General features: G+C 36.2%; 2 protein-coding genes across 2 annotated transcripts; one reads left to right on the top strand and one right to left on the bottom strand.

Moving 5' to 3' along the window:
- Positions 1 to 1025: 1025 nt before the first annotated feature.
- Positions 1026 to 5959, top strand: LOC133287967 (uncharacterized). The gene is made up of 5 exons (XM_061485666.1): positions 1026 to 1162; positions 1257 to 1975; positions 2222 to 2294; positions 3237 to 3375; positions 5308 to 5959. The coding sequence occupies exons 1-5, from the start codon at positions 1073 to 1075 to the stop codon at positions 5316 to 5318; spliced, it is 1032 nt and encodes a 343-aa protein (XP_061341650.1). The 5' UTR covers positions 1026 to 1072; the 3' UTR covers positions 5319 to 5959.
- An 853-nt stretch (positions 5960 to 6812) lies between these two features.
- Positions 6813 to 12300, bottom strand: LOC133287964 (glucose-1-phosphate adenylyltransferase small subunit 2, chloroplastic). The gene is made up of 9 exons (XM_061485664.1): positions 11986 to 12300; positions 11275 to 11571; positions 10803 to 11072; positions 10533 to 10712; positions 9843 to 9946; positions 9626 to 9737; positions 8313 to 8411; positions 8014 to 8133; positions 6813 to 7217 (listed from the first exon to the last, which is right to left on the bottom strand). The coding sequence occupies exons 1-9, from the start codon at positions 12232 to 12234 to the stop codon at positions 7101 to 7103; spliced, it is 1548 nt and encodes a 515-aa protein (XP_061341648.1). The 5' UTR covers positions 12235 to 12300; the 3' UTR covers positions 6813 to 7100.
- Positions 12301 to 12724: the final 424 nt, after the last annotated feature.

Genomic DNA, 12724 nt, shown 5'->3' with positions numbered 1-12724 from the left:
ATCAAAATATGGACCATTTCGAGGATCTGCTTATGGATAATATTCTTGTATGGAAAGAAATAATTAAAGAAATGATAAGGCATCCGCCAAAAGAAACCACAAAGCTGAAGGAAAACAAAAAGTAAAACTCTCATAGGAAACCACAAAACAGACACATCCAAAGGAGAAAACAGAAAAAGTAACCACCACAACAACAGCCCCAAAACCCGCCTAGGAAACCCCCTGGACAAAACACCCGCAACTAAAAGAGAAGAACTAAAACAAAATTACACACAAAACAATAATCCTTTTGCTTCAGCAAAGAAGACGACTTTCAAAAGAAGAACCTAAATAATCCTTCTAAATCCTTCATGCCCTCCATAATTTACTCTTGTTTCCATATGATTATTTTAACGGGAGAAGTTGTATTTATTATTATTATTATTTTTATTATCATTTATTATTAAATCTTAATTTTAATTTGTATCCCCATAATAATTATAATTTATTAAAAATTAAAAATTAATTAATAAATATGATCAAATAAATTATAATTATTAAATTGTCGAATAAAATTTGATGTCATTTTAAGTAAAATGACCTTAATTTTTGGCATTTTATTTAATTTTTTTACAAAACACAGTCGATTCACAAAAAAATAAAAAAATTAATTTTTTAAAATAATAAATATATGAAGAGAGATATTTCTCCTACCAACTTACTATCTATCTAATCATTATTGGATCAATATTTCTCTCTCTTCAGAAACTTTTTAGCATTATCTCTCTTTGATCCAATGATGAATATATTAATAGTAAGTTGATAGTGAAAAATTTTGATAATAAAAATATCTTCCTTTTAAATATATATATATATATGAAAGGAAGAAAATATAAAAAGTTAATAAATATATAATTTCATTTTAAAATGACACCGTACTCGAATCAAATTAATACACATGAAAGGTCGATATTGGCCCACAACTAAGCGCATCAAATATTGTGCAGCAGCTTACGAGTTTGATCGAGCTCGCTCACTCACTCACCTTGGTTTAGGGGGGAACATTGAACCTTTTCCTTCGAATTAGTGAGTTATGAGAAGAAAGACTCTCGGCGGACGAAGGCGTACGCCGTCGACAACTCCTCCTTCTCTCTCCGCAATTCCTTTCCTCTCCACCCCTCAGGTTCGGTACCCTACCTTCCTCTCCTTTCCTTTCTTCTTTAATTTCCACACCTCATTTTTCTGTTAACCCTTTCTCTCTCTAAATTCCCAACCAGGACGAACTCAACGCAACCGTAGTGTTTGATAGCGAGAGCGACGATGACCATCCACACGTTCGAATACCTGATTGCATCGATCACCATTCCGAACCTGTTGATTTGTTGGACGAGAATATCTGCATATGTTGCAATAAAAGCGAAAGAGCGTTGGTTTGTAGCGAAAACGGTTGCCCCGTAACTGTCCATGCCAACTGCATCGGTTCCGAACCTAAATTCGATGATTCTGGTAAGTTCTTCTGCCCTTACTGCTGGTTCAAGCGAGCAGTGAACAAGAGTCGCGAATTGAGGGAAAAGGCCATGGTGGCGAAGAAAGCTTTGTCGACTTTTTTAGATAAAGGCCAATTGGCAAAGAAAGATGGAAATTTTAATAAAGAAGAAGAAGAAGATGTTAAGGTGATGAATAGGGCTAAACCTGAAACGGAAGTGAAAGAAAGTTTTGAATTTGAAGAACGTGTTAATGATAGTGAGGATGTAGGTGAAAGAATTGTTGTGGAGAATAAAGGTGAGGTTTCTGCGACGGGTAGTTCTGTGAGTGAAACTAAAGATTCGGATTCTGAAGCTGTGTCAATGAAGAAACTGAAGGTTCGAAACAAGGTTGTTGCTTCTTCTATCAGGAAACCATTGTTACGGGAGCGTAACATTAGAGGGAGAAATGCTGGTGATGTAAATGAGCAAGTTACTAGCTCCAGTAAATCACTGAGGTCGCCTAAGCAAGTGTGAGTCATTCATCTCTTTATGTATAATCGAATGCTAGCATTATTTACAACGAGGGTAAGGTGAGGGTCGATCGTACATAATTTTACCCCTATATTTTTGCAACCTGGTTCGCCCTCAAATACTTGTTTTATTAACTCATTGAAATTTATTTTCCCCAAGTGAGGAGCATTAACTATTCTTTTGATGGATACTTGCTTTCTCTAAAAGGGTTGAATCTTTAGTGAGTCTATTGTTCTCAATTGCAGGGCAAAGCGGACTTCTCTGACCGCAAAACGTAAGAGATTACTTTGGGCTACTGAAGAAGAAAAAGCTCTGAAGGTATGATGTTGTCATTAAATGTCATATCTTTCTAGAACTGACTGATTTGTTGATATAATGCTCTAACAATGTCAAATGGGTTCAGACCTTAAACAGGTTTTGATTTCAAATATTTAACCATATTTGAAAATCATACAATGTGCCTCCATTTGAGTGTATGAGTGTGAGTTTGTCATTAGTAGACATGTAAGGGGCTCAAACTGGGATGGCTATAGTATTTGTTAAGACTACCTGCATTCCATGATCAAACCAAGAGCGTCATATGGTTGAACATATTCATACTATTACAGACAGTTGCCACTAAAGTTACGTTGAGATTAGTTGCTGTTTTATTTATTTTCAATACATTTAAGGTATAGGACTGAAAGAAGAACCTTAATTAGCATCTCCATGCAACAACCTTGAAGAGCTGTTTTGCTTAGGCTGTTCATCAATTTATCAGAAAGAATGGTTTTACTTGGGATGTCTAACTGATGTATATGAGGGTACGGCTGAAACGCAGGAAATAGGAGGCGATATCAGTGTCATGCTGGTGGTTGTTCGGGATCTGTGAACATTACCTTTGATAGGTATAGGGAAAATTCAATCAAGAATCAGTCAGGGTTATCATGGGAAGCAGTTTTACTTATATCTGCTAAAGAAATGATACCTGTGTAGTACAGGAAAGTGAAAGACATAAATGAAGAAAAAGAAGATCACACCAGGGGTTTGGTTGCATCACAAATGGAGAGAGCAATCTGCTCCTATAATTCATAAATCTGATAATTTTATCATGGAAATTGGAAAATTACTAGTATACTTCTGTGACTAAATGTAAAACACATATAATCAAGAATGGAACGTTTTCAGTTTGTCAAGGTATAAAATATTCATGAGATAATATAACTGCTCAAGGCCTTTATTTCTCATTTAATAGCATTAGCTTTGGTTCTTGCTATGCAGGAAGGAGTGTTAAGGTTCTCCACGGAAAATCAGAACATCCCTTGGAGGAAAATTTTAGAATTTGGTAGTCATGTATTTGATAAGACTCGTACTCCTAGTGATCTGAAGGATAAATGGAAGAACATTACCTCCAGGGAAGGTAAAATTACGAAATGTAGTTATCATCATTATTCATAAGCAGCGAATATATAAGTAACTATTTCATTATTTCTTGTTCTATCTTTTATGCTCTTGAAACTTTGGGTTTTCTGCTGGCAAGTGGCTTTTATGGGAGATTTCATAGATAAAATATGTGAAAGAATTCTCAAAAAGAGGAATTCTGGCTAAATATTTTCATCCCTCCTTAATAGGTGCTATTCCAACTTTCTCTCGGATACACGGTTCCCAATCTTATCTTTTTTTATATGAACAATTTTCCGCCTCACTGTTGTCATCTCTCTTACACTAACTTACATACACTACCATGGAGCATGTTGGTCTTGATAATAGGATCAACACTAGGGGTGACAATTCGGGTTGGTGGTTCATATTCGTGTTGTGCCAAAGTCTGACACGAACATAAATACTTGCAACCCAAATATGATACGAATAACTATTGATGTCGAAACGCTCGACACTAACATGACCTATTTACTATACAGATTTACAGGACACGACACAATACAAATAACCCCCTATAATGACACCTCTATTCTATTTTCTTCATTGCATCAGGGCTATCAGAGAACAAAGCCACCTCCATGGGCCCATCCTTCTGGTTGCGCACCCACCCTTTGAGCCCCAATTCCATCACGTTATTATTAGTCTAGTTCTCGTACCACACCTCCATCACCCTCCCTTTCACATTCCAAACCAAACCACCCATCAAAATATCTATACAAATAATAAATAATATTGGGTTTGCCTTTGCACACTGTTTTGGTAGAAGAGGAGCTTGTGGAGTTGTCATAGCAGAGAGAGAACATTAAAGTTGAGGATAATGGAAATTGAGGATTCTAGATTTAGCGCTACAACTACAATTGCTCCATTTACTATTCTAGTGGCTTGATATGCAAGGAATATCAGTTCTAGAATTTCGGATCAGGTTTCCGGGTTGATAGAAACACAAATACCCTAACACAATAATGACATGATTTTTTGGGTCATTTTTGGTTTGACACTATCATGAACTAATTCTCCCAAAAGCTTAAGCTATTGGGTAAAGGCACATGAATGGTTTTATATTATATTTCTAACATGTCCCCTCATGCAAAAGTCTTTTCAAGCTTGCATTGTGGACAATGCACAGGCTCACATTCCTTGGGCAAATTCAACTTTTTCATTAGAAACGATCGAATTCTAGGTCATGTTGTCATAGAAGCTCTCATACCATATCATGAACCAACTCTTGTAAAAGTTTAAGCTATTGGGTGAGAATACACATGAATAACTTTATATTATATCTCTAACAAACACAAATACTCCTAACACGAGCATGAAAATCCCATGTCGTGTTCAGGTTGTGTTGACATATCATGTTTAAAATTGACACCCCTAATTAATACTAATGACTTGCTAGTTGCTACAGATTCAAGGCATCACCAGACCCTTTATCTTGGTGTTTGCTTACATACAGAACTAACTCAGAAAGAGTAAACCATCTTTTGTTGCATTGTAAAGCAGACACTTTCCATTGGAACAATCTTGTTTTGTTGGGGAGCATCGGGTGAATCTTTCTACTTTGGAGTACTTTTTTGATGATTCTGTATAAAGGTTTTTGCAAAATTGAGAACAACATTTTATGGCAGTGTGTTGTTTATGCAGTCATTTTGTGCATTTTGTTGGAGAGGAATTCTCATATTTTCAGAGAATGTTTTTGCCTCTGAACTTGTTATGAGGAGGTCTATGTTTATGGTTTCTCTTTAGGGTTCAGCTCATGTTGTTTCTAGTGGGTTGCTCTCACTAACATGTAGAGAAATTCAAGAGACTTGCTACTTTGTTGGGCCTTTGTATCTAGCCATATGACTGGAATTTGGATGATCTATGAACTGCTTTTAAATTATTTGAAATAATAACATGTTTTGCTACGCAGGATGCAAGTAGAACCATTGCATGGATAGCCTTCTCAAGCAACTGTCTAGCTATGAAAACCTGGGTATCTTACCATCAACCAGCGTTTTGTTGATATTTTGGCTTAAAGCGGAGCAAGGACAGAAGGTGCAAATGAAATTTAATGACCTCTCCAGATTTTGTATTGAGTTCTATGTATAATCATTGCTGGTGCTCCAATAATTATATGCAAGGTCATCTTAATTTCCCTTGGCTAGATTGCCTAAGTATATATTTTATGGACGAAGAATTTTAAAATCAGTATAGGCAAAGTGACAAAATGTCCTCATCCACAAAATTTTGTTACCCACTACTTGTCTTTCCTGTCAATTGTGTATAGCTGCCAATGGCTGCGAGTGCAAAGAGGATATCCCTATGGTGTGGTAAGAACTCTAACAAAGACATTTTCCCATGCACTTGGTGTAAAAATTTGTATCAGGATTGAGATCATGATAGGCAAGTGACAAAATGTCCTCATCCACAATTTCGTTACCCACTACTTGTCTTTCTTGTCAATTGTGTATAGCTGCCAATGGCTGCGAGTGCAAAGAGGATATCCCTATGGACCTATGGTGTGGTAAGAACTCTAACATAAGACATTTTCCGATGCACTTGGTGTAAAATTTTGTATCAGGTTTGAGATCATGGTTAAAGTTGGAGATAATGATAGCTTAAATAGTTGATGCAGCACCTGTTGAGTAGTGTGGTGTAAAAACAATGTCTTACTCTGAATATCTAAGATTCTCTTCATCACTAACTCACGTTGTACAATTTACGGTAATGGAAGAATATCCGCAAATAAAAACATGAAAAACAAAATGTATTAAAACGCATACAAAAGATTGAACACAAACAAAAAGCAAAAATAAATCCATACATTCCATTTTTGCAGAAGAAACTGACAGCAGACAGGCGGAGGAAGCTAGAGTCTATAGGCAGCCAAAAAAGAAATAATTTGAAAAAAAAAAAACAAGATGTTAGAGGAAGAAAAGAAATGAAAATTAGTGGAGCAAGAGCCAATTTACCTAGCCTTCATGATTTTATTATTATTATTTTCTTGAATATACAATGTCACAATGAGAACATGGAACTTTGCATCCATAACACTATCCAATTCTCCTGCTACGAACTCGCTATCCTTGACTCTTGTATTGCCCCAAGGTTCCATGTTTTCCCAAAACTTTTTTTTATATCTAGACTTAAACAATCTTTCTATAAACAAAAAATAAAAAAAATTGTATTAACCGAGTTCATAAAAAATTACAATTATATTTTATACTCCCTTTGTCCTCTTTTATCGTACATTAAGATTTCTACACAATAATTGAGACAAATATTAAATATTACTAAATTACCCTTTCTATTGCAAAAGGTATAATTTGACAAGTCGCCTGGTGTAGTTGATTTAAGGAAGCTGAAAAAGTCAACATAAATTGTATTTGTTGATTTAAACTTTTTTGAGAGACCTTAAAGAGCCAAATAACATCAACAGAAACTAGTGTCCCTGGCTGTTTATGTGTTTCTTTCCATTTTTTGTGGATCATATTCCATCCCTTGGTAGAAGAACATGCATGTACGCAGCATTTATTTGACTAAATAATGAACTTTACAGCGTAACTATATAAAGAGTCCTCTATTCCTCTATTTACTTATAGCCAAAAATGTATAAATCATGCACCAGAAAACCTATATTTGAAGTGGAAATAGAGTTCTTGTTACACTCCAGCAGTGAAAATAAGCTGCACCGGCAGCATGAGGAAACAGAAACGGAAGATTTTAGATGACAGTTCCACTTGGAATTAATGCATCCTTGATTACTGTGACAATCCCACTTTTTATGAAATAACCGTCTGTTTCCCTTGCAGTTTCTTGCACATTGTCACTGTTAATGATCTGAGAATTGAAACCGGATATAAGATTTCCACTAGAAAAGCAAACATATGTTGTTACATTGAAGGTAACACAGTAAATATGTATCATGGGAACAACCTACTCACTATTTCATATTTCGATACACCTATCATTTTCCTCTAAACTGACATGGAAAAATAGATCATTAAAAGTCATTCATTCATAAAATAATACTAGGACCTTTATCAAGGCTTTATGTTTAGATAACTAATTGTACTAAAATTATTGGATGATAAGACAAAATACAGATGCAACAACTTGCTAAGATGAATAAGTTCCTTAAGCTTATTCCTTGTAGCTATTTTTTCTTTTCTTTTTCTTTGGGGAAGCAAGGAAAGACTTGATTTTTATTTGCTCTTCCCCATGTCAAAGTAAACCATTATACAAACTTGTTTAAGGATTGAAAATTTACTTTTGAAACCCCCATCCCCCTCCCTCTTCTGGTATGCATGCGCGCATGGAGCACATGGAAAAGAACAAGAGAAAAGTGCACTCGACAGGAGAAAAAAATAATATAATGTAATATATATATATATATATATATATATATATATATATATATAGGCAGGATCCTTTGACACCGGTGTCAAATTTAAAATTTGACACCTCATCTATGAGCCGTTAGATAAAAAAAGATCAACGACTCTGATTTGTAAGCATGTGACACCATTGATCTTTTTTGATCGAACGACTCTCAGATGAGGTGTCAAATTTTAAATTTGACATCGGTGTCAAAGGATCCTACCTCATATATATATATAGTTGATGATAAGAATACCTTTACATTGTCCCCAATTCTAGCATTCTTGTCAATAATTGCCCTTTTGATATGAGAATTCTTGCCAATACCAATTGGAACACTGCCTTTAGCAGCCAGAAACCTTCTATCAGCATCCGTCTACAACACAACAATCAGAAAACCAATATTGCAGTTAGTGCAGCTGGTTAAACTAAATTCAATCCCTACTACCTTATTCACATGAAAGTTACAATCAAATCTAAGCCTCTCAACCACTTGGACAAGTCTTGACCATTACAAATTAAAAACAATATGTGCTAGCTATTTAGCAATATTACCTCATAATAATCTGCCCCCATTAACAATGTGTCCTCAATAATTGCACCTTCTGATATACAAGATCGCAGTCCAACCACAGAATGGTGAATTTTGCAGTTCTACAGAACAAAACATTGACAATGAGGTTGATATTTTCAATAAATTATTTAATCTCATTATATTCAATATCTTTACCAAGATATGTATAAATTTGCCTCACACTCATAGTTATTGGTGGAACCTAGAAAATTAATACTGAACTTGCTGAAACAATGGAGGCATAACTCCTTTTACATACACATAATACAAAGATAAAATGCAGAAAAATAACCCAGAAATATCAACTCCTAGATATCCCCAATTTCCCCACTAACCAATTCTGAATTCATGCATAGTCACACTGCCTACCTTTTATCTACTTGCAGAATATTCTAGAATAATTAACTAACTAGCCCACTCACTTTTAGGCCCATCAATTGTACTAAGGATTAAGAAAGAATGTGTTACAGATTATGAACCTCACCCCGTGCGCGATGACCAGATATAAACTTTCTTCAACCACTTACGATATACCAACCATAGGCAGCTCACTATCCTCGGGGGAGGAGAGGGAGCGTAGGCTATCAGTAGTGTGTTGCTCTTAATCAGGGGATGTAACTGAGTGGGCCCCGGAGGGGAATGGGTGGGTTAGGAAAACAAGTGAATGCTCCTCGGGAAGTCATACGGTGAGGAGCATGAACGATAGGGTAGCTACTCCGGCCGGACTACTTACTTAGGGGTGAACGCTGCCGTACTACTAAAAGGGAGGCAGCGGAACACCCAAAGTAAGACAGGAAAACAAGCTCACTCTCCTCGGGAAGTCATACGGTGAGGAGAGGGAGCGATAGGGTAGCTAACCCTACTTCTTGATTATGAATGCATAGCAATTCATAAGGGAACACGAGCCCGCCATTCCTATTAGGGAATGGAGTAAGGGCTCTACCGAATAGTAGCTAGTAGCTAACAGGGCGACTATTCCCACAGAGGGAATAGAGTAAGCCCTGACCGATCTATAACTACAAGCCCGTATTCCCCTGAGGGAAGAGGGCGATCTAACTACTGCTTACTTACCGTATCCATCAAAGAAGAAAGTAAGCAGTAGCAATAGATAAATAGGAATGATATCAGTTCTATACCCCTATTTCATAGGAACTATTCTAAAGATTAAAGACCTATGAAATAGAGGACATGACTGAATACTCTAAACTCCGTTTAGAGCCTATAAAACCATACCCCTGAGCCTATGAAATAGTGGAACAGTTCAGTGGGTTGTGAAAGTTATGAAAAAGCTTACCTTAATTACACATCCTTCACCAATAACACTATCAGTGATATCAGCATCAAGCATCTTAGATGGAGGCAAATATCGAGGTTGGGTGTAGATTGGAGATGAACGATCATAGAAACTGCAATCAACATCCCAAAAAACATTGAACATCATGATGTAGCTGCTATCATTAAAATACACTCGACAGTAGGATGACTATATTAATTAGCCAATATCTAGTCACCTAAAGTCTGGCACTGGCTTTTTGGTGATTCCTAGATTTGCATTATAGAATGCCTCAATTGTACCGATGTCTTCCCAGTAGCCATCATATAAGTAAGCTTGCACCTGTGCAGATTCACAAACAACACATCAGAGATCTGGACACTAAAGATCTGAAAAACTTTGCTAGAAAAATTATACAGATCAAATTGTTGGGAGCTCCAACAAATGACAAGCAATTTCTTTGTTATGACAGTTTCAGAACAAAATTTTTTATGCAGTTCCCGTTAAAGGACATTTTATAAGCAACGCATTTCAGAAAATAGAAATGCAATCAACTGGGTGGGCAGATTTACCCAATTGCACAGGTCCTCCATAATCCATATACTGCATAAGTAAGACAAGGATTTGGCTAGATTCAAAAAAATAAGTACACACATAAAAAGGGCAAACCCTAGTGCACAAGGCTCCCCGACTTACAAGGGTAGGGGAAAAGAGTTGATTGTAAGCAGCCTTACCCTTGCATTTTTGTAAAGAGCTGTTTCTCATACTCAAACCCGTGATCTTCCGATCATAAGAAGCAACCTTACGATTGCTTTGAGGCTCGCCCTCAACACACACAACCTTTCTAAATGACATTATTCTAAGGAAATGATTTCTACACTATGCCATATGTATTTCTTGATATTAAACAGTTAGAAGGAACACATACTCTCATTCCAATGGAAGTTGCACCAGGAATAACTTCACTCCCAAAGTCATTTGCACCAGGAAACTTCTCACGGAGCAGATCTAACATCACGTGTTTGCTGACAACATATATACCCATGCTAGCAATATAAGGCATTTCCTTTGCTCTCTCGTCATCAAGACCCAAAATAGTAGTATCAACCTAGTACAGAAAAGTGATAGAGGAACTTTTATATCCAATTACATATTTAAGAAGAAACAACAAAAAAAAGGACATATTATATGAGCTCACCTTCATAGCTTTCAATTGTTCTCCTTTTGGCTTCTCGGCAAATTCAATTATACGTCCCTCGTCATCAATCTTCATTAGACCAAATGCAGTGGCACGCTTTTCATCCATTGGCAATGCAGCAACGGTGATATCAGCATCAGTTTCTCTGTGTGCTTGGATAAATTTCTCGTAATCCATTCGATACAGATGGTCACCAGCCAGAACTAAGAATTCCAAAACATTGTGCTCCTCAAAAAGCCATAAATATTGCCTCACAGCATCTGCAGTACCCTGCAATTGTGAAAGCGGATTTATTAAAATATCACTGCAAGGATCATGATAAAGGCCATAAAGAAGTGCAAAAAACTGAACATAAATTGTAATCTTCTAAGGTAATATCTAAATCATAAGATAGTTCAAGATTGACATAACACGAGATTCCTGCAATAAAAAGTATGCAGCTCTAGAATGCAGTGCTAGGTTGTGTTATTACCTGGAACCAATTTGGGTTCTCAGGACTCTGCTGCGCAGCAAGAACCTCAACAAAACCTTCATTTTTGTAGCCACCCATGTTGCTTGCATATGCACGGGAGAGGTGCCGATTCAAAGATGCGGAATTGAATTGTGTGAGGACATAGATTTTGTTTATGTTGCTATTTAGGCAGTTGCTTACAGGAATATCAATCAGCCTATAGTTAGCTCCAAGAGGAACAGCTGGTTTTGCCCTCTTCTTGGTCAGTGGATAAAGACGAGTCCCCGCACCTCCTCCAAGTATAATGCCAAGTACACTCTGAACATTATCATCAAAGAAACATTACATTACATTCAAAATGATCCTTACCAAATTCGAATATAGTTCCTAACAAATGCCTAAATAAGAACACAAGGATAACATTTACCATGTAATTTTCCCTTTTGTGATCTAAAAATTCCTCATTTCCCAATTTGGTTTCATCTTAACTATCATGAAACTCCACTAATCTAGCAGGAGCAAGACTATATCAAGCGAATCACAGAATTAAGTATAAATAAACTCCAATTATCCATACCCAATAGCTAAAACATTGAGAAAACAAACGAAAGATTGAATTTTTCTCATTTTACAAAGGTACAAGTCCCCTTCACTCTCTATCTATCCTTATGCTATAACTAAAAATAGCAAAGGACTCAAAGCAAAAGAAAAAAAAAAAAGTGATCAACTCACTCGGCTAGCATCTGGATCAAGACAAGTCTGAGAGTTCTTAGAGTCAGAAACAGCCTTTGGAGAAACAATGATGGGGTTGCGGCTACATCTTCCTCTTCCTATTTCAGAAACTGTGGGAATCTTATCCCCACATAACTGTGATGAAGTGAATGAGAGGTTGCGTATGGTGGCTTTGGATGAAGAAGAAGAAGAAGATGGTGATGACGATAATGGCACTTTCTGAACACATATTGCAGTCATTGACGCCATGGGATCAAGCTCTCTCTCACGCACGCACTTCAACACTGCAAAGCAAAAGCCAAAGAAAGAATGAAAAGAAGGGTATGGTTCTGAGTTACACACTGTGACTTACGATTGCTATAAATATATTCACGTGATGACCATTATTTTCTTATAGAAAAAAGTTATTTTTAAATTTTTTTGATAAATCATATTTTATTCACTTCAACTTCAAGGATCACAAGAGAAATACTAGTTCAATTGTACCACCCACGTGTCTGTCCCTATAATCCTCGATTCCTTGGATCTAACAAATATATATACTTTAATCTATAATATATACTTAATATCAATACATTTATTTATATTTCTATAGATTATAGTTTATGTTATTATTAATTAATAAATACTAATTATTTTATGCATACGTAGCTTAATTTATTTTAATAAGATATTATACTTGACGATTTAATAATGTTTCATTATTTTGAGGGATGTAAATTCAGCTAACTTTACCTCC

The sequence above is a fragment of the Gastrolobium bilobum genome, unplaced genomic scaffold, assembly GCF_033153095.1.
Source record: "Gastrolobium bilobum isolate Gb01-03AN ecotype WA unplaced genomic scaffold, APGP_CSIRO_Gbil_v1 utg13949, whole genome shotgun sequence".
NCBI lineage: Eukaryota > Viridiplantae > Streptophyta > Magnoliopsida > Fabales > Fabaceae > Gastrolobium > Gastrolobium bilobum.
The sequence above is the reverse complement of the archived record's forward strand: the minus strand, read 5'-3'. Positions and strand labels throughout refer to the sequence as shown.

Coding starts and splice junctions, on each gene's coding strand:
- LOC133287967 (XM_061485666.1), top strand. CDS start 1,073: ATGAGAAGAAAGACTCTCGGCGGACGAAGGCGTACGCCGTCGACAACT. Junction 1,976..2,221: donor CTGAGGTCGCCTAAGCAAGT/GTGAGTCATTCA, acceptor TCTCAATTGCAG/GGCAAAGCGGACTTCTCTGA. Junction 2,295..3,236: donor AAGAAGAAAAAGCTCTGAAG/GTATGATGTTGT, acceptor CTTGCTATGCAG/GAAGGAGTGTTAAGGTTCTC.
- LOC133287964 (XM_061485664.1), bottom strand. CDS start 12,234: ATGGCGTCAATGACTGCAATATGTGTTCAGAAAGTGCCATTATCGTCA. Junction 9,947..10,532: donor CAACTTCCATTGGAATGAGA/GTATGTGTTCCT, acceptor GAATCTGCACAG/GTGCAAGCTTACTTATATGA. Junction 8,412..9,625: donor GTGAAGGATGTGTAATTAAG/GTAAGCTTTTTC, acceptor TTTGTTCTGTAG/AACTGCAAAATTCACCATTC.